This window comes from Lissotriton helveticus, chromosome 7 (assembly GCF_964261635.1).
Source record: "Lissotriton helveticus chromosome 7, aLisHel1.1, whole genome shotgun sequence".
NCBI classification, from domain to species: domain Eukaryota; kingdom Metazoa; phylum Chordata; class Amphibia; order Caudata; family Salamandridae; genus Lissotriton; species Lissotriton helveticus.
In genome coordinates this window covers 80,504,969-80,525,702 of record NC_136068.1, presented here as the reverse complement: position 1 = coordinate 80,525,702, position 20,734 = coordinate 80,504,969, and the positions used below count along the sequence as shown (strand labels likewise).

Sequence of the window (20,734 nt, the reverse complement as noted above, 5' to 3'; positions counted from 1 at the left end):
ATTGTAGGGGTGATTGTTTTTGTGCAGGAAGGTGTCCCCTGCATTGTAGGGGTGATTGTTTTTGTGCAGGCACCGTGAACCACGGTGCAAGGGTGTCTGCGCCGGTGCATGGCAGCCCATTGTGCGCCAGTGCAGGGGAAAAGGACAGGAATGCTTCGTATCTCATAGATACAGCGCATTCCTGCCCTTTTCTTCTGACACAGGGCAGCCGCTCATTATTTCTTGCGGCACTGCCCTGCGCCAAACCCTCATAAATGAGGCCCTCAATACGGAGAGGCAGACACCTACAGAGTGTGGCCCAAGCAGCTCTACAGTGAGAACCGAGGGGTACACGCAGACCCCTGCATTATGGAGCCTAGGCAGCTCTGGGCTGCACCTCTAAGAGTACAGGGAGACCCCGCATTGAGACGCAGGCAGCTCTACGGGAGATTCGAGAGGTGCAGGAAGACCCCTGGAGTGAAATACAGGCAAATCTATGGGAGAACCATGGGAACAGCCAGACTCCAACAAGCAGTTCTTGGGTGAAATGGGCAGCAGTGGGGGTAGAGTCACAATGGTTCCAGAGTGGACATATGCAACTGTAAGGGAGGGGAACATCCATTACGACGCAGTGTTTTCACCGCACTACCATTACAATGATGGTTTTACAACGCAAGTCGTTACCACGACTTGCGCTGGAGGGCGCTCTAGGCTAAGGAATAGTAGATTTACTATTCCAACACCTTCCCTACTGTACGTAGGCTGGTGTTGGAATAGTACATCTTACTATTCCTAAGTCCAGCACCCTACAGCGCAAGTCGTAAAACCAGCTTTGTAATGGTAGTGTGGTGTAAACACCGCGTTGTATTGACATACAACCATAAGGGAGGCTTAGGCTAATGGAAGTGCTCCCCTAGTGTGGCACACATACAGTTCCAAGACAAGACTGGACAGGGGCACCGACACACTCCACTCTAAGGATACAGGAAGACCCTCCAGTGTGGGACATAGACAGAGCTAGTGTGAGACTGGATGGAAGCAGATAGACCCTGCAATGTGGGACACATGCAGCTCTAGGGCAAGACTCAAGGGGGTGGGAGGGTACACGCAGAATCCTGCAGTGAGGGACACAGGTCTATGGTTAAAGGTGGGGGTCAGTGGTGGCTGGGCATGAGAGAGTTTTTAATACTTAGAAATTATGGGCCATATTTATGAGGCGTGCGTCACTTTTACGCCAGCAGCGTAAAAAATGTGCCTTGTTGCACCATATTTACAAAGTGACGCATCAAGGTAGATGCGTCACTTTGTAAACCCCAGTGCTACCTTATACCTACGCCTGGTATAATGTATGCAGGGGGGCGTTCTGACGCAAGAAAGGGTCATAGAAGTGACGCAGTGAAACCTATAAGCTTTCACTGCGCCACTTCTAGGCACAAGTATCTGTAACTCATTGCGCCATGATGCATCATACTGTAAATATGACGCATCATTGGTGTCGCAAGGAGGGCCCAGTGAAAAGTGACGCATCGCTGTTTTCACGCAGCGATGCGTCACTTTTCATAAATGAGGCCCTATGTTTATGTAGCTGTGTTTAGGTTAGCATAACGCGGCTGCAAATTGACATTATGGAGCCTCGGCCTGCTTGACCTGACATCCATTATAAAGATGCTGAAGGAAAAGTGTTCCTTTTTTTTCCATGAATGAGCTTACATGCTTGTGTTTTTTCTTTAAAAAAAATAAATGAAATAGATTTTATTTTCAAAGTGCTGTAGAAGTTCCGAATGAAATGTATTCACTTGTGTTCCTCGAGAAGGAAGCTGTGTTCAAGAGATGTGCTATGCAAGTAACATTTCCAAGGCAATTTGCACAAGCCACAATTGTGCCTCACACAGGGGCCGATTCACAGAACTAATCTGAGGCAAATTCCTAAATTTACTACTTTTGGTATTTACAGAAGACATTTAGTAGTAGTAGAGTTAGGATTTTGTCTTAAATTAGGATTTTGTCTTAAGTAAAACTTAAGTTTATCTTAAGTTTTGGTCTTAAGACAAAATCCTAATTTAAGACAAAATCCTAACTTTGCTACTACTAAGCCCTCTGTGAATTCCAAAAGTAGTAAATTTAGGATTTTGTCTCAGATTAGTTCTGTGAATCGGCCCCTCATTGTTTAATGACTTAATGTTTTGATTGCTTCAGTAGTACAATGTAATTCTCTTTCTTTGTAGGGTAAATGGTGCTTGTTAGACCTGTCTGACCTTTTGTGTAGTCCCTCCAATTTATTATTTATTTTGTCCCCTTTCTGCCCCTCATGCCTTTATTTATTTTTGTGTCCACTAGATTTTTATGGTGTTGGCCTGGGGGGATAGGTGCTCTTTTACCCTCATAATCATTCACCTCAGTTCAGAGGCCTTTCCTGACAGGAATTCCCTTGGAGTCACAAAATGGTGGCTACCAACTGTCATAACTGACATACCTGGAACCAGTCCCATAGGAAAGAGTAGGGCATTCCAGAACCTTCTGGTCCCTTCTGGACCTCTGAGGGACAGCCTATATAAGGCGGAATGCTGGTCAGCCATTTTGTCTTGCAGTGAGCCTGGACAGGAGTAAGGTGACTAGTGAGAAGGAGCGCGCACTGGAGTAGGGAGAGACTGGTCAAAAGGGCAGCTTTCCCCTGCAGACTGACGGGCCCTCTTGCTTGCCTACCCAGCCCTGTCCCTGAAAGAGGAAGCGCTTGACCCAAGGACTGAACCCTGATTGCTTTAAGTCCTCAACACAGAGGGAAAAAGGGGTGCTGAATTGGGCTCTGGCGTGACACCGCCTTCGTGAGAAAACAGCTCCCCCCTGCTCGTGGAGAAGAACTCTCCGACTGGGTGCCGAATTGGACCTCCACCCCCTCGCAGCAGCGTGGCACTAACCCTGACTGTTGGCAAGGTGGGAGAGAGCTTACTCCGTAGCTGCCAATTCCGCGATTAGGAGCGCCATTCAGGAAGGCTGCTGTGACGCGTGAAGAGGGTTGCAGAGGAAGTTCTGTCACCGGAAGATCAGCTGCCGGCTGGGAGGTGGAAAATACCCCGGAAGAGGACGGCCGGAGGCGGGGCACAGTATCGAAGCTCGGCGGAAGGCGGACCCCCTGTGGGAGGAGCCGCTGAGGGAGCCGCCGAGGGTTGTGCGGAGGTTCGCTGACACCGGAGTGCACTGTGAGGTAACGGTACCTCGTCCCATTGTTGAAGAAGCGCCAGGGGCGGCCAAGCGAGCCAGCGGAACGCCTGCTTCCCCAGGTAGCGTGGGAAGAGTGGGGATTCTCCGCGAGAACTGCCGGCCAGGTGGCTTTCCAACCGGAAGGTCGGGGAGGCGTCTGACTCCGACTTCTGTCTGAGCTGAAGTAAGCCGGGAAGGTGGGGAAGGCGGGGAACTAGTCCGGAGAGGCGGACTTCACTGAACGTGAAAGCAGAACAGTACCCAACTTGAAAAAGAGACAACACTCTCTCTGGGTTCAGTATAAGATCATAAAACCTTCAGTATTAAGGAGTGGTACCATATTGAGCTACAGTATCTCCAGTGACCCCCCACACGTCCTGGGAGTAACGGTGAAGAGTCCTGCGGGAATTCAACAGGATCGAGTGATTCTGGTCGAGGCTGAAAGCTCACGCTAATGTAAAGGAGGGCCTTGGGGTGGTAATTCTGGTTGTGCTCACGTGTTCTATACCAGGCTTAGTTGGGTGTGACCTTCTTTCCTCGCAAACCAAGTAAGGAATTAACGCCTGGTGGGTCCAGCTAGGAGATTGCCAGCCCTAAGTCTCTTGAGAGTTAGTTGTGCCCTCCACTGTATCGCAATTGAAACTTATGGTATTATAAACTAAACTTGTGGCAAGAGAATAATTCCTGTGAGGGGAGTGAAGAAAACCTTGAGAAGCTGAATTGTTGCACTTTACCGATTGAAAGACAAAAAGGGGGTACTTGCTAAATGTGATAAAGTACTTAGGTTAAGTGTGTTGAAATGTATTGAACTGTAATTTGTAAAGACAAGAGAGCAAAGAATATTTTTATAAACAAGCTCGTATTTTTCCAAACATTGGTGTAGCGTCATTTTTGAGTGATATTGCGTTGGATTACTGCTGGGTGGTTTGCAACCTTTGCACATGTGCCTCTATGGATAATGTCTTACCCTAGGCCAGGCTACCCTAGGTGACCTGACATCATTAGGTTCCAACAGTGCTCAATTATTATTCATAATGTAGGTGTTTTCTAAAGGTTTCTTATTTCATTTTCTCCAATGTTTATTGGTTCAAGTCATGCCACTTGGTTAGTACAGCCCTATATTCTCACCTCACACCACGTTGAGAATTTGTTTTTTCACTGTCTGACACCTACAAAATGTGCCCTTTCGGGGATTCGTACCAGGCTTTCTTTGCTTTTTGAACTAATCAGTCTCTATGTAAGACTATCATCTGACTCTCTACCCAGACGTTTTGCTCTCACTATTGAGGGCAATCTCCACATTAGACTGAGGATTTAAACTTAGAATGTTGGCTCTTTCCTCTGATGCAGACTTCATGTCAGTCCTCTTGGTTATTTATTATTAGATTTAACTTGTTTTGCGAACTGAATAGATTTATGCTGGTTCTTTGCTGAACTGTATTTTGGTTCTGCATATTTACTTAATTGTGGAAGATTACTTTACATATTACCTGTAGCAAAATGTCCATTTTCGGTACATTGTTGATGCAGATTTGAATCTGACTAACTATTTTTGCCTTCTGTAATGATTCTTACATTTGTATAAACCTTTATAGCTTTGGATTTTGTTTTTTGAAGTTTTTCTATATTTGCACAAGCGACCCATCCATTGAGACTCACACGGCCTTGTTCCTGCACATTAGCCCTTTTATTTACTCATTAAAAGAGGTAACAGGATGTACTGTCATAACTCTCCAGAGCAGACACATGCACCTGCATGGGGAGGCCTAAGGCTAAAGACAGCACACCCCAGTTTGGGGCACAGACAGATGTACATGGAGACAGAAGGGGTTCTGACAGTCCTGTTGAGTTTGGGACACTGTCAGCTCATGGACCAACCAAAGTGGCTCAGACTGTATCCTCCAGTGTGGAACACTGTCCACTCTAGAGTGAGACAGGAGGGGTGCTGACAGCATTCTGCAGGATGGGACACGTGCTGTTTCAGGGTGTGACTGGCAGGGGTAGAGGGACTCTCCCCCACTGTTTTGGGACACGGAGACCTGCAGCTCACCCCCTGTGGCTGACATGCAGATGAATTAGAACACAAGGGGGTATATTACCAAGGGTGGCGATAGGCAATTATCGCCGGTTTAGCAGCCGATTTTGGCCGCTAAGCGGCGACAATTCTATCGCTCTATTAGCAAGCTGTCGCTAACTGATGTTAGCGACAGCTTTTAGGCGATAGCGAGCGGTTTTGGGCCCGCTTTGCATGTCAGCGATATTTATCGCTAATGACATACAAAGTGGGCGTACCCAACCTGCTATCGCCTATTAACAAGGCAGGCATAGCGATGGAAATATTCCCGCTATCGCCAAAAACTAACGCCTGCTCAGACCAGTTCTTAGCCATGTTATCCAATGGGAGGTGGATAACATGGCTAAGAGCATTTTGTTGCTAATGCGTGAATATCGCTGTATTCTCAGCGATATTCACGCATTTCGCCTGATTTTTATCCCTTTTGAGATAAACCTTGCTAATAGCAAGTTATCTCAGCGATAAAAAACGGTGATGCGCGGCGATAAAAATATTGCCGCTAACCCTACCTACCGATAAATATCGCTATTTGTTGGTAATATGCCCCAGAGTTTTTCTCATACCCACAATAGAAAGGCTGCTTCCTCCTATCCTGGTGGGTAGATTCCTCCATTTGACAGAGCTCTCGTGCAGGCACATAGTAGTTGGAGGAGGCCAGTGGAGTTGTTTAAGGGCTAATGTGTTCTAATATGTTCACAATGGTGATCAAACACTCAATAGTGGACATGACAGCTTTCAGAGGTGCCATGGTGGAGTTGGGAAGACACAATACATAGCTCTGTGTATTTTCCATGGGTAAGTTAACATTCCTGACTCCTTTCCACAGCCTCTATCCTGCTTGTGCCACCTTTGCACGGTGTAGTGTTTATTATATTTTATACTTTGATACTAGTGTTTTTATATTATATACTTTGATACTATGTACATGCTTATCTATTATAGAAATATAGCTATGGTGCTTCATAAAAATTCCCAAATGCAAAACCATGCATAATCCTGGACGTTCGCCACAATGATCCCTGTGTGGAATGCAGAACATTCCAAGTTTTCCCTGCACATCTCCTGTTTGGTGCTCACTGGCACAAACCAGTCCACCCTAAGTGGCTGCTCAAAATCCTGGCCTATCAAATAGTCCTAAAGATGACACACTGTTGTGGGAGATGGAGTGTTCCAGACACAGGTGGGGTGTTCTGCACGAGGATTTGATGTCCCTCCCGCAGAGTGCTGAATAGTCCTGCATTTCACCGCTGTGTGGAGGTGCAAGCTGTTTGCACCCTACGTGTGACCAAAAAGATGCTCAAAGTGACATCGCTCTGGAGCAAAGGTGGTTGAAATAGTGTCTTCCAATTTAGGACAGTGGTAGCTCTTAGATAAGAATGGTCAATATACCCTTTCACAGTGAAGGACAGAGTTAGCATTGGTAATGAGATGGAGAAACTCACCTTCTGCCCTGGTTCCAAAGAGGAATGGCTTCAAAGTGGCTGGTGACCCCTTAAGGTTAAGTCCATCATCTGGATGGCGAAGGCGGGAGTTAGGGAAAGGTGTCACCATCCCACGTGGTGACACATGCCCAAAGTCCAGGTGCAGGGACCCAACATCGGCTGAACTGGCATCCATGCCCTCCTCATCAGATACTGTGGGTCCCCAGACAATGGCCCAGGGGTACTGGGAAGATGGCTGGCCCTCTTCAAACCCAGAGGGCGTGGCAGAGCGAGGCGAGGATGCCATCCGAGGCACCTGACGCCTCCACCTGGGGTGCCAGGCATCTGCTCGTGGGATTCTTTCTGGGCGCAAAGGGGTATGGCTCCTTGCAGCCTTCAGCAGGGCTGCTTTTAGGTTTCCAGCTGGTTGAGGGGCAGAGTCCGTCCATGCGCCTCCGGTGATCTTCTCCGTGGAGAGTGTCCACGGGTCGCCCGCTGGTGGATAGTCTCTGTGGTTGTTGACCGGTACAGGGGGCACTTGTGCTGCATCACAGGAGAGGCTGCCGGCCACGACAACAGCAGTGGTTATTAATGTCCAGACTTGAAAGGATTGGTACTTGGTCCAGTAGTAACAGCTGTGGAGTGGGTGCCTGTGGAGAGATGCAAAAGAGAGGGAAATGAGCCTCATCAGTGTCTCATGTTACTAGGGATTGAAAATGCACTAAGGGATTTCTCATCAGCCACCCAGCACATCCAGCCCTTCTGCACCACTCTTCAAAGCCAATGCTCTCACTGTATCTAATGGGGCCAAAGCTCCTAAACCAATAATCAAACCTGGTGCTAACATAACTAGCACGCCCACTGCATCCTCAGAACACAAGCTCTTACAGCATTCTCCACAGCCAGTGCTCCCATGCTGTCCTTTACAGTGAGCGAGCGCTCATGCGTCATTTTCATCGCGGTACATTACATCGCTGTTTTTACAACGCAAGTCGTTACAATGACTTGCGTTGTAGGGCGCTGGGCTTAGGAATAGTATGATTTACTATTCCAACTCCAGCCTACGTACAGTAGGGAAGGTGTTGGAATAGTAAATCACACTATTCCTTAGTCTAGAGCGCCCTCCAGTGCAAGTCGTGGTAACGACTTGCGTTGTAAAAGCAACGATGTAAATGTATTGCGGTGTTTTGACCGCGTTGCTAAGGTCGTTTCCCCGCACATCATCTACAAGGACAAGGCTCCTACATCATCTCCTAAAGAATCTTGCAGGTATCTCTGCAGCTGGCCTGACATCCAGGGAACCACCAACCCATGCATACTGCTCTTTGCAATCACGCCTCTCAACTAGTATTCCTACACCATCAAATGCTAGCAACACCTTTACTAAAATCAAAAAGATGGTCCGTATGGGGAAAGTGTAGCCTTGGACTTCCACAGCAATAGTATCATCAAAATCTCCCCTGCGAGTTAGTTATAGTTTTGCGGTAAGTGCATTTATTTTGCCAAATCTAGTTCATATAACGTTCTCAGCGGTACAACAAAGCATTTACATTTCTCAAAGAACAAGGTGGTGCTCCTAACAAGTGACGGCGCAGTGGAAGTGATATAAAGGGAATAAAGAGTGCGCTTGTGCTATATACAAGAATGTATACATGTGACTGATTGGTACATTATGCTGTTATGTACAGTACTCATAATATGAGTGTCGAAACCCATAATCAAAATTTAACACCAGTCCACATATGTTAGTGTCGACATTTTGATATCTTAGAACAATTATTTAGAGCAGGGTCATCATCAGGACAAAGTGAGAATAGGAGAGACCTAAAGTTTGGGACAAAGAGTCCCACAACCGAAGATGAATCAATCACTGCTTCATGGAAAAACCTCATAGAACTGCATATAAGAAGCAGGGGACTGCATCAACATTTTTTCTTGCAGGTAGGACTGAGACACGTACACGTCCTACACCTTTCCATCTATGTGCACGGCATACCGTGCACGCTGTCTTTAAATGGAGCTCGCTATCCCTCTCTCGTGGCTGCGGTGAAGGAGACAAACCCGTCTGCACGCTACATCCCCAGAACCCACTCTTATGTCAATGATGAATTCTTCCATTGCCTTCAATCTGGACACAAGACTTGGTAAATTGTAAACGCTTTGTTATACCATTGAGGACCGTTTCTGCATTACATGACCGGGACTTGGCAAAATAAATGCACTTACCGTATAACTATAACTAACTCACAGACGAGTTGTATTGTGATAATATTGCTGTGGAGTCCAAGGCTACACTTCCCCCATAGGGACCACCTTTTTTATAATAATTTTCCAGCCCAGGTCCCTGGGTTACTGGGTTACATCTTTATTCTAGGCAATGCCTTGACAGCATCGATCACAGTCAATGCTCCAAAACTGTTTCCCACTGCCATCACTCGTACACCTTCTACAAAATCAGTGCTTCACCATTAACCCCCACAGCCAGTGGATCTACCCCTCTCCGAGCAGCAAGCGCTGCTACAACATCCTCCTCACCCAATGTGCCTGTACCACGATGTATCTATTTTGAGAAGATATTGTGCAAAAGGGCTAGACGCATGAACAACAGCTATCTTCTAACTTATGCAACCCAACCAGTCAACCCAATTGGCTTTGCCAATGCTTGTTTGCAGAGCAGCACTTGAAGCTAGTGCTGACAAAGGTATCTGAAAAAAATTATGCTACAGGGAAAAAAAGGTTGCTTCCTTTTCTGTTGCGTCTGTATTTCTTTCTGATCCTTTTGTTAGTGCTTGATCCCCACTGGTAATGGTCTGGTCGCCGACTGATATTAAATGTGAATTACAGCCAGATTCATCAAACTAAAATTGGCTCGCAAAGGGCCAGATTCTGAGAATCTGGCCCTTTGCGAGCGCTATTTTTGCATTTGGGATTCATCATCCCAAATGCATAAATCGCAATTCTAGAAATCGCTAAATTGTGATTAATTGCATTTAAGGAATCTCAATTTGAGATTCCTTAAATGCAATTCATGAACCATTTTAAAATTGCGAATTCGCAATCTGGGGCCGCTATTTACCGCAAAGTCTAACTACGTGGTAAATAGCAAAAACTTTGATAAATGCACTAAAGTGCATTTTTCGAAGTTTCATGCTGCGCACACACATGCCCTAAGGGCATGTGTGTGCGCACCATATGTGCACACATCAATTTTCAGGGGTGCAACAGGGTGTACTTTGGACACCCCTGCACCCTTGAAATTGCAATCTCAATTTGCGAATCGCTAATTGCGATAAGCAAATTGAGATTGTCTTCCCATTCATTCCCATGGGCCTCTAGGCCCATAGGAATGAATGGGGAGATATTCCTTAATTGCAACTCGCAATTTGCGAGTCGCAATTAAGGAATTATTAGAAAACGCTATTTTGTAAGTGATTTCTTGATGCATAGCATTTTGCTATTCCTTAATAGCGGTTCTGTATTTTTCGCTATTAAGGAATAGCAAAATGTGTTCTTGATGAATCTGCGGGATAGTTCCTTGTGCATTCTAATGGTGGCGCAGGGCACACTCAGACAACAGACATCTGTCAAGGCTATTTGGCCTGGCGTTGGCAAACATCACATTTATTTTTTAAACTTTGGTGGGTGGAAGCACAATGGGAATGGTACTTGAAAATAATAATATATGAAGAGGGCATACCAAAAGCCATTGTTTGTATCTATATAATTATGTATTTTATTATTAATTTTTGGGAAAATCAGAGTCTGATGAGGCAGCTACAGCTGTCTCTAGGCCAAATTTACACATAGTGAGACTTAAATATCCATGTGGGCTGATCCCAAATGTGATTGACAATGTCGCAAGCCAATTGCTGAGGGTTCAGCAGCAAAAGCAACAAAAGCAGCCAATGACTCAAGACGGCTTAGCAAAAGCCCCTTAAAGTAGTTATAAGATGCAATTTGTTCACCAGAACTGGTAAAAGCACCGTAGGCGTCAAAATTGAAATACCTCCAAGCAGCTGGTTATATATTGAACAAGCCAAGCAGCCATACTCCAATTTGAAGGATCATTTCCATACAGTATACTGCTGTTATTTCCTTGCAAGTGTCACCCCATTTATCAGATGTAGGGGGCTATATAGAGGTAGTTGACTACCACTGGCCACCCTTGGCACAAGTAGTGGGAAATGTAGCCTTTCTATGATTCAATATTACCGCTGTTACATAAGTTTAGTGTAGATATCTAAAATGTACCAATGTTGTGCTTATAGTTCAGAGACACTTTTTTGATAGGAGCCACACATTCCCTTTTGATACAGTTAAATATACAGCTCACGCCCACCCTCAAGTGTCTCTGCAAATGTAACATTATTTTATTTACTGCCTCTCTAGTGAACACTTTTTGGTTCTTATAAGGCATATCCCAAGCTTTGTGTCTCCATTCCAAGCCCACATCATCTTAAAGACCTGTTGTATCACATACAAAGAGGCAACAAACAACCTTACTCCTCTTCACTTGCCTGAAAAGCAAAACATTAGAGTCCCAAGTCTGAAACTACAGAAAAAGAAAGAAAAAAACAGGAGGCAAGACTTTTCTGTCTAGGCACCTGTATGGGTTGCCACTGTTTCTTACTTTGTCTCTACACATTGAAACTCTTTGCCTCCTACCATCAGAAGTCAAACCACCCTACCTGCCTCTCACAAACATTTGAGAAGATGGTTACTTGCATCCAATTCTAGCCCAGGGAATTGCATTGCAGATCTGTCAGGGCTAGGATACTTTCAGGTATAATTGTGTGATCTATAAACGTACTAAATAAAAATAGAATGTAAACACCATCCCACACACATCAGCCAGAGCCTGGTCGTGCCAACAGATTGAAAAGGTCCAAAGAGACATCTCTTCAAGAGGCATGTAATCAGCTGAGAAGGGCTTCCCACTCTCTTGCCAGCGAGGGAGGATAAAATTCCCGCCCACGAGTTTCTTTCTGCACGACTTGAATCGCTTCCCATCCTTGTCGCCGGCATTCCGCTGCCTCCGCTGCACCCCACTCTGCATAATATCAACACTTATATTTTTATCTGTTGGAGTTCAGGTTCTTTTTCTACCTATCTACCCCACTCCAACCCAAGTTCCTTTTGATATTTTAGGGGAGAATTGGGTGGAGATGAGGAGATGGCTGTAGATTCATGGCATGAATCCTAAAGGTGACGGCAGCCCAGGGGCGAATGTAGCCGACATCAACCCGATTCCAACATCCGGATCCTCACAATGTCGCTCTCCGGTTTTCCTTCTCTGAGAGCTGAAGTTGCTGCCCCAATCCTAAATCTATTTCAATTCAATCTAATGCTGTGGTCTCTCCAAGTCTCTGCGGTGCCAGCAACCCACCTTGAGAATACCTGCCAGAGTGGTGGAAGCCGCAAAAAACTAGTTTGCCCAGCAGGCCCTGCAATTCAACAAATGTTCAGTACGGGTTTGAGCATGTGAGTGTCTTCTTCAAAATACTTTATTGGTTACATCCTTGTTTGTTCTAGCATGCCAGAAGACGTTTACGAGAGATTCATCCGGGACCTCTACTTCGCTGCCCAAAAATCATCACGTATTATGTTTTGCTTTGAAGAATTATTTTCTGCATTATAAAAGAATTGGTCTATGATTTCCAGTAACAACAACAAGCCTTGAGAAAGCTCTGGTCTTCCTGACCGCGAGGGCGAAACACATGTCGGCTGTTGCACCTCTAGAACACACATGTAAATACTGTGTAAGAAAACAAACAGTATTTTGAAGCAGACACATGGCATTGGCTTTTCTCCCAAAAACAGCAGATCTAGAAAGGAAATTTGTTGTATGTTTTAAAACGATTATTACTACACAAAGAGAAGAACATGCTCAAACCCGTACTGTACAGTTCTTGACATGAGGCTGGAAAGGTCCAGCGCCTCGAGTAAAACTCCTCTAAAAACAATTATCAACTGATGAAGGCAATCTTATCCAGTCCTAGGATTCCCGAACTTTCTCCACACCTCTAAACAACAACTCAACAAATGATGCATTTCTTTGCTTACAACCAACATGGTGTCTGACCTGGATCCTGCTCTCCCTCCAGGACATATTCACTTTGAACTTTCCCTCGACCGTGGAGACCCTGCTATTTGATCAATGCCCGGTGGAGCTACCTGTTAGCTGTAGAGGAGACGGGCTGTGGATCCCCCCTCGGCCCTCACCTACCCAGCCGGACATTGGGCAGACGTTCCTTCATCTCTGTCGTACCCCCCTCCTACCCCTTCATCCTACCCTCTTCCCCCTCTACGCTCCCTTCTTCTTGCCTTCTATCCCTTTAATGTGTTTCTGTTGAGACCTAGCTATTTGACCGATGCCCGGTGGAGCTACCTGATAGTTGTAGAGGAGATGGGCTGCGGATTACCCCTCGGCCGTCACCTACCCAGCCGGACCTTGGGCAGACTTTCCCTTTGTCTCTCCGTCATATCTATTCCCTACCCCTTTTTCCCTTACCCCCTCACCCTTCCCCTCCCCATTTACCTTTTCTTCTATGCTCCTTAAATGTTTTTACTGGTATCTTTAGTAACTTGTAACTGATGTAAGCTTGCAACTATGTGGAACCTTATGTAAAGCTCTCTGATACCTCCGGGTCTAGCCAGCGCTATATAAAACTCTTTAAATAAATAAATACATATTAGGTAACCAGGTGAGCACCTGCACCAAATCTGAATCTCCACCAAGCTAAGTCAATCCGTTTCTTTCTCCTTCGGTGCTATTGTGAGGCAGCAGTACCTATAGCCTACCAGGATGGTCTACAAAGGCCCTGAGATGTTCACAAACAAACACAAGAGACTTTGCACTGACAACACGTCATCAGTTAGTCCCTGCAATGTCCCATCACACTCTGGCTCTGTCTAGTTGAGGGAAAACTCCAACAAGGATCTCCATGTCACAAAACATCACAATTCATTAACAATCCACAACCCAGCTTCCACTCCCCTTACTCGTTGACTTTATGCTTCTTGTTGACCATGCACAGTGCTCCAACGCCTTTCATCTTATGGGCAGGTGTGAGGTATTAACAGCATTCAGGACTAGCCTATTTGTGAATTGTGAATTTGATTCTATGTAAATTCACAAATAGGCTAGTCCTTTTTGATCTCACATATAAATCCCCGGGGATACGGACTAGATACCTAGCCCTCTCTCTCTCCTTTGATAGTGATAGATATTTATTAACAGCATTGCCTTCTTATCGTCGTTCGCCACCTCTTGAGCCCTTTCGAAAGAGAAAGAGGACTGGTAAATCCAGCCCCTTGGGTGTTGAAACACCTGTGTCTGCTTGTGGCCTTGCCCGGTGGAGCCAAACCTCCACTGATGGGTGTTTAACCACAGCACAGCTCTACTTTAAGGAGTTTCAGTGCTCCCCATGATGTGAAAGCCAGGCCAACCCTCATACGGGAAGACTGGAGGCTCCCCTTTTCTTCAAAGAAACTTTTAGAAAAATGGGTTCAAACTGTGAATTTTGCAGTACTTTTTCAAAAAATATATAGGCCAATAGCCGTAGGATTGACTAATGATTTTAGAGGACTGCCGGGGTACGCTACTTCAAGGACTGCTAGGGTATCCTGGACCAATATGTCTCCGCAGCAATAAATAATGTGTGTACCTGCAAAGATATTATGTGCTAGGTATTAAAATATTGGACGCATAGTTCGTAAATGTTTGTGTCACAGGAGATTCGGTAGTTAAATGATAAAGTATTGAGCAGCGAGTAAATGGTCACCTAAAATACTATGTCAGGGGAAATAACACCGGTTTCCAGTTGCGGCAGACACAATTAAAAAGTGGAGGAATGAGTGGAGGTGACGCGGGGGAGTGCGGGGTTGCAGCACGGGGTTGTAATAAAAAAATTTAAATCTTACATGATGCTGCTGGCCACAAGTTAAAAGCTCTTAGTGAGAGTAGAACAACAAGTAACACAGACACAGACATAGAAGACCTGACTCAGGGCCTCATACCCAAGCTACCAAGGCAAGAAGGCATTTAGTGAGTTTCACACCACAAACACCTCCCTGTCCTTCCTCTCAGAGCTATACCCTGCCCGTCCAAGTCTGATAAATATCCATGGGTACTCATGACTTAGGTCATGAGCAACACAATGGCGTGGAGTCCCTGCCTCGGATCACTTATTTTAAATGTATTTTCACTGTACGCACTCTTCTACATCTCTGCCACGGAAAACCTTGATTGTAGAGCTCCATTTTTCCAATCCCCGCCTTTTACAAAACATTCTATCAAGTGACTGATGGCCCTATGTTCAAAGCCTGAGTCACAAATAGAGGTGGGGGCACGAGCAAAATAATATGAAAATCTAGAGGCGAGCCAGAGGTCTGACTTGGGTCTAACAGCCACATGCATCAAGCTAAAAACCGGTCGCAAACGGGCAGATTCTCAGAATCTGCCCCTTTGCGACCAGTATTTTTGCATTTGGGATGCATTATCCCAAATGCAAAAATCGCAATTTCAGGAATCTCTAAATTGAGATTCCTTAAATTGCGATTGCATTTAAGGAATCCCAAATTGAGATTCCCTAAATGCAATGCATCAAAGTAAAAAAATATTAGCGATTTCGCAAATAGGGGGAGCAAATTACCATGAAGTTCAACTTCATGGTAATTTGCAAAAACGTTGAAAAATGCACTTTTGTGCATTTTTCAAAGTTGCATGTTGCGTACACACATGCCCTAAGGGTATGTGTGTGTGCAACATATGTGCACAGATCAATTTCAGGGGTGCACCTCTGCACCCTTGAAATTGCATACTCAATTTGCGATTCGCTAATTGCGAATCGCAAATTGAGAATGTCTTCCCATTCATTCCTATGGGCCTCTAGGCCCATAGGAATGAATGGGGAGGTATTCCTTAATTGCGAGTCGCAATTAAGGAATATTTAGAAATCACAATTTTTTTAGCGATGTCTTCATGCATAGCCTTTTGCTATTCCTTATTAGCGAATCCTTATTTTTCACTAATAAGGAATCGCAAATGGCATTGTTGATGCATGTGGGCCCTAGAGTCCAAGCACGAGCTAAGCCATAACAATGTTTGGCATGTATATTGTGCAACCAACATAATGGAATAATATTGTACAGCTGTTAAAAATGGAAAAAAGTGTATTTCTTTAACATGCAGAAGCGTTTCACCTTTGATTAATTCTTCACTGCATAGACAGACACTTATTACAAGTGATAGTCTAAATATGGCCTATATTCTTATTATAGACGAAGCAACATTGTAGACCATTAATTCAAATATAAGAGGTGCTTGTACAGTGCACATGCCGAGCCCTAGTATTCAAGAGTGTGGTCATAGTGATAATAAAGAAAACGCAGGCTCTGTGAACTACAATGTTTGCCTAGGATCACACAATTTGGACAAGCAGGGAAGCCGGCATCGATTCCAGGTTATCTGGTTTCACATTTTGAATTTCAGCCACCAGATGTGTATCTCTGTCTCTTTTTCTCTCTATTTTGAAATTCTGTCACCAGATGTGCATCTGTATGTCTGTCTCTCTCCTATTTACATCAAACGTCACTGCTTTAGCTTTTATTCTTGGACCATGACAAGAAAACTGACACAGGCATAGCATACCAGTTCAGGACCCCCAGACCCAACTACTAAGTCAATTATGCATTTAATTGATTGGTATTATTCCCCAAACTCCCCCCTGAAGCTACAACCCTGGTCCCCCACCCAAACTGGCTCCTGCTTTTTCTTTTCGCCCCCCTGTGCCCTACTTCATCTCGCCATCCCATGTGGCATTTCACTGCCTGTATCTGCGGTGTTGATTATTTATGCGGTGCAGGGCTGGCGGTGAAACTTCATTCATCAGCAAGAATGCGCCAGGAAGGCCGCATAACGTCAGGAAACAATACTAGTCGCTATCACTGTGACAGGTAAGTGCCCATCAAACCTGGGTTGTTAATAATTAATATCATGGCACTAAATGTGCAGTGTGCCTCCTCTGACACTGAAGTATGGCAGAAGGCTTTGTAAATTGCTATGCATGTCAGCAGTGATCAGGGATTCTCAATGGTTATCTTTGTGGCAGGAGACAGTTCACTCTGTTGGGGCTGGTCATTCTGTCAGTTGTTGTTCAGTGTGCTAGAACTAGTGTAGGTTTCTTTTTTTTTTGGTTAATCAACTTTTCTTGGTTTTGTAGATGAAAACAGAACATATACAGCCTGATTTATCAATCTCCCGTTTTGCGAGCCCCTAATAGCGAATCATAAGGAATCGCTATTAAGGACTTGCAAAACGGGATTCATGTAGGAATTGCAAAAAATATTGCGATTCCTACATGTTCCTTCTTTGCGATTAGCAAATTGCTAATCGCAGATAAGGAATAACTCCCCATGCATTCCTAAGGGCCTACAGGCCGATAGGAATGAATGGGGAGTTATTCCTTATTTGCGATTAGCAATTAGCGAATCGCAAATAAGGATGCGATTTCAAGGGTGCAGGGGTGTCCAAAGGACACCCTGTAGCACCCCTGAAATGTAATCTACATTGGTGTTGCGCACACACATGTCCAAAGGACATGTGTGTGTGTAACATGCAACTTAGAAAAATGCATTTAAATGCATTTTTCTAAGTTTTTGCTATTTACCACGAGGTCTGACCTTTCGGTAAATAGCGGCCCAAAATTGTGATTTCGCAATTTTAAAATGATTCATGAATTGCATTTAAGGAATCTCAAATAGAGATTCCTTAAATGCAATTCTTCGCAAATGTGCGAATTCTTTAATAGCGAATTTTGCATTTGGGATGATGAATCCCAAATGCAAAAATTGCACTCGCAAAAGGCAAGATTCTGAGAATCTTGCCCTTTGCGAGTGCAATTTATCTTGATGAATCAGGCTGACAATGTCGCCATTTCATGCACCCGAGATGACACCACCTCAGATAATGCGCCTCAGTTTCACACTTAATTGCTCAGGGGCCGCTTGCGCCGCCAGAACAACATCTTTTGTGAAGTTCCGTGGCGCAGGAGGGATGATTATTTTTGTGCAGGAAGGGAACCTCTTTCTATGTGTTATAGTAGTCATGATACCGGCGGAGTCCACCTGTAGCTTCGGTCCCATCCAATCCCCCCCACTTAACTATTCAGTACCCCCCCCCGTACCCCCTATAGTCTACCCACAGCTGCCAAATTTTCTCCCATTTCTTGGGGCATCCCCTGCATTCATAAATTGTCCTTTCATCCACACAACACCAGTCCATGTCCCTTTTCCATTGAGATACTTTAGGCGGTTGAGGGGCCACCCATGCCCCCGCCACATCCCGTTTGGCGACCATTGCCGGAATCTACTTTTTTTATCGGCTGACATTTGTAGAATCTCAGGGACTATGCTAGAAGCCATGTCCCTGGTGGTCAGCCAGTAAAACAGCTTCCCGGTCTTGCTCCTATGCTCGTATACCTGCTGCGTTGAGGTCCTCCAGTATTGGGGGTCCTCTTCCTGGGGAGTCTGAGGGAGGGCGGCTTTAGCAAGAGCCACCTGACAGCAGGAAATCTCTGAGTCTCGTCTAATGTGTCGCTGCCCTAGTTGTAAGAATTGGGTTCCAAGTGCTCTCAGTTGATGCATTTTGTTTTTCTGTCAATGCCTCATGAATCCTCTGGCTTTGCCAGAGAGTGGCTTTGCCAACAGCCCAAAGCATCTCTGTAGAATCCACTCTACCCTGATTTGTATCGAAATATGCTTGCATTGTGGAGGATGGGTGCTCAGAAGATTGGTCTCCGAATGATGCATTGAGGCGCCAGACGCGTCTCTGGGTTGCTGTTGTCGCTCCAAAGGTGACTATGAGTAGCGAGTGATCTAAAATACCCCTGGGAAGGATTGTAATTGCGTTAACCCGCAGTATGTAGGTTGCAGGGAGCAGTAGGAGATTGACTTATGTGCCGCGGACGTGTAGATGTATTCTCTGTCTTGTGGGAGACAGATCCTCCAAATGTCAGATAAACCCATAGGGCCTTATTTACTGTATTTTAACGCATGGCAGCACAGCGAGCCTTCCTGCTGTGCTGCCGTGCCTCAAAATAAAAGGACAGGAATGCGCCATATCTGCGAGATACAGCTCATCCCTGTCCCGCACAAACCGCAGCCGTGTGCCAATGCAGGAAGCCGTGGTCGGTAGTGGGAGTTCCTGCCGGGCGGTGATGTGGGGAGGGGGAGGGGCAGGGTGGGGGGTAGTAATGTATGGATTACAGAGTTTTACAGGTAAGTAAACATTTAAATAAATAAAACGAATTTTGTTGGGTGCACTGCATCGCATTTGGTGATGCAGTGCAGGCAACGAAATTCGTTGTATTTATTTATAAGTTTACTTACCTGTTAAGGTCTGTAATCCATACATTACTACCCCCCACCCTGCCCCTCCCCACGTCATTGCCCGGCAGCTACTCCCACCACCGGCTGCGGCTGAATGCAGGCACCCGTGCGCCATGGTGCGAGGGTGCCTGCGTTGCTGGGATGAGTGTTTTTGTGCAGGAAGGAACACCTTCCTGCACAAAAACAATCCTTGATGGCATTTGCCTCTGCAGCACGCATAGAAAGAGAAAAAAACGAGGAGAAATAAAAGTATTTCTCTTGGTTGCACCACTCCTACGCCTCCCCTAGGGAAGTGTCGGATTCTGACGCATTCCCAGCTGTAGAAAACATTGTAAAACTGGGAGGGCGTCTAGTTCTATGGATCTTGTGTGATAACACCCACAGCAATACCCATGGAACGCCCCCTTCATGCAGAGGAATGCGTGAGAGGGGCCCATATTTACAAGACAATGAAGTCACTCAGGGTGACTTTACGCGACCTTGTAAATATGGGCAAGCCCATTGCGCTGCTGGTGCGTTAAAAAAAGTGACGCACCGGCGGCGCAGTGGGCTTGTAAATGAGGCCCTTAGAGTCCATCCAACCCTAAGATGCTTAGCTCATGTCAGTCGGCCAGTATTAGGTGTCCCGAGGTGTCTATGCCAGGGGTGGATGTGGCATTAAAATGCCCTACTACCAAGGCTATTTCTTGAGGGACATTTAGAATGGTCGATTCAGTGGCTTTAGGAGCCGGGGTAGATTATTGGGGTGGGCAAATACACTTAAGATATTGTATTGTTGCCTAGTGCTGGATTCTTATTGTAAAGGTTCAGGGACATAAGAGTAATTCAATTTGTTTCAGCGAGGGCTATGAAGCCAGTATCTATACTGCCCCAATATATACAGCAAACATTGCCGTGTCAATTACTACATGCCCCAGTTAGTAAAACACCCCTGCCATGCAAGTACCCACACTGTGGGCGTATGCCAAGCACCACTGCCATACCAGCAACCACGTCGCCATGGTATGTAAAGCACAATCTTCATTTCAGACACCATATTGCCCGGGTATATACGTCACTGCTGTGATGTCAGAAACCACAATGCCCCGTTCTATAAAGAACAACTGGACTGCAAGTATTCACACTGCCGTGCTCTGTACTGTGACGTCACAATCAGGCCAGAATCCACTTTGTCGAGGTGTGAACTGTAGGATGATGTGTCAAAGAATCCCTCACAATGGAGAAGCCCCCAACAGCAGGACGCCAAAGGGATTTAAAAAATCTACAGTAGCAAAAACAATATTGAATAGTTTTTTTTTATTGCCATTGAAAATTGTTGTTTCTCACAAAGAAAAACGACGTTTTAGTGGTACTTACGCCTAACTATTGAGAAAGGCTCACCTTTTGTAAAAGGGCTTTAATAAAAATAACATTAGAGGTCAGAGTTAGGGAACGATTAACAATTAAAGTCAGAGTTCTTTATATTTCTGTACAATACTCTTCTGCTTCCCATTGTCCCATCTTGTACAGGCGCCCAAAATCCACATCACTCTGGTATGTGCAGCCCCACTGTCATAAGAGAATACACATCACTCTGGTATGTGCACGTCCACCACGATAAAATAATCCACATCACTCTGGTATGTGCAGCCCACTGTGATGAGAGAATCCACATCACTCTGGTATGTTCAGT

General features: G+C 45.4%; 1 protein-coding gene across 1 annotated transcript in view; it reads right to left on the bottom strand.

Annotated features, from left to right (window-relative positions):
• The window catches only part of PIANP (PILR alpha associated neural protein), a 39,828-nt gene that overhangs the window by 13,629 nt on the left and 5,465 nt on the right, over positions 1-20,734 (bottom strand). Inside the window, exon 2 of the mRNA XM_078652946.1 lies at positions 6,694-7,322. Coding sequence (XP_078509072.1) covers positions 6,694-7,322 — 629 coding nt within the window. The remainder of the gene's footprint in view (positions 1-6,693; positions 7,323-20,734) is intronic.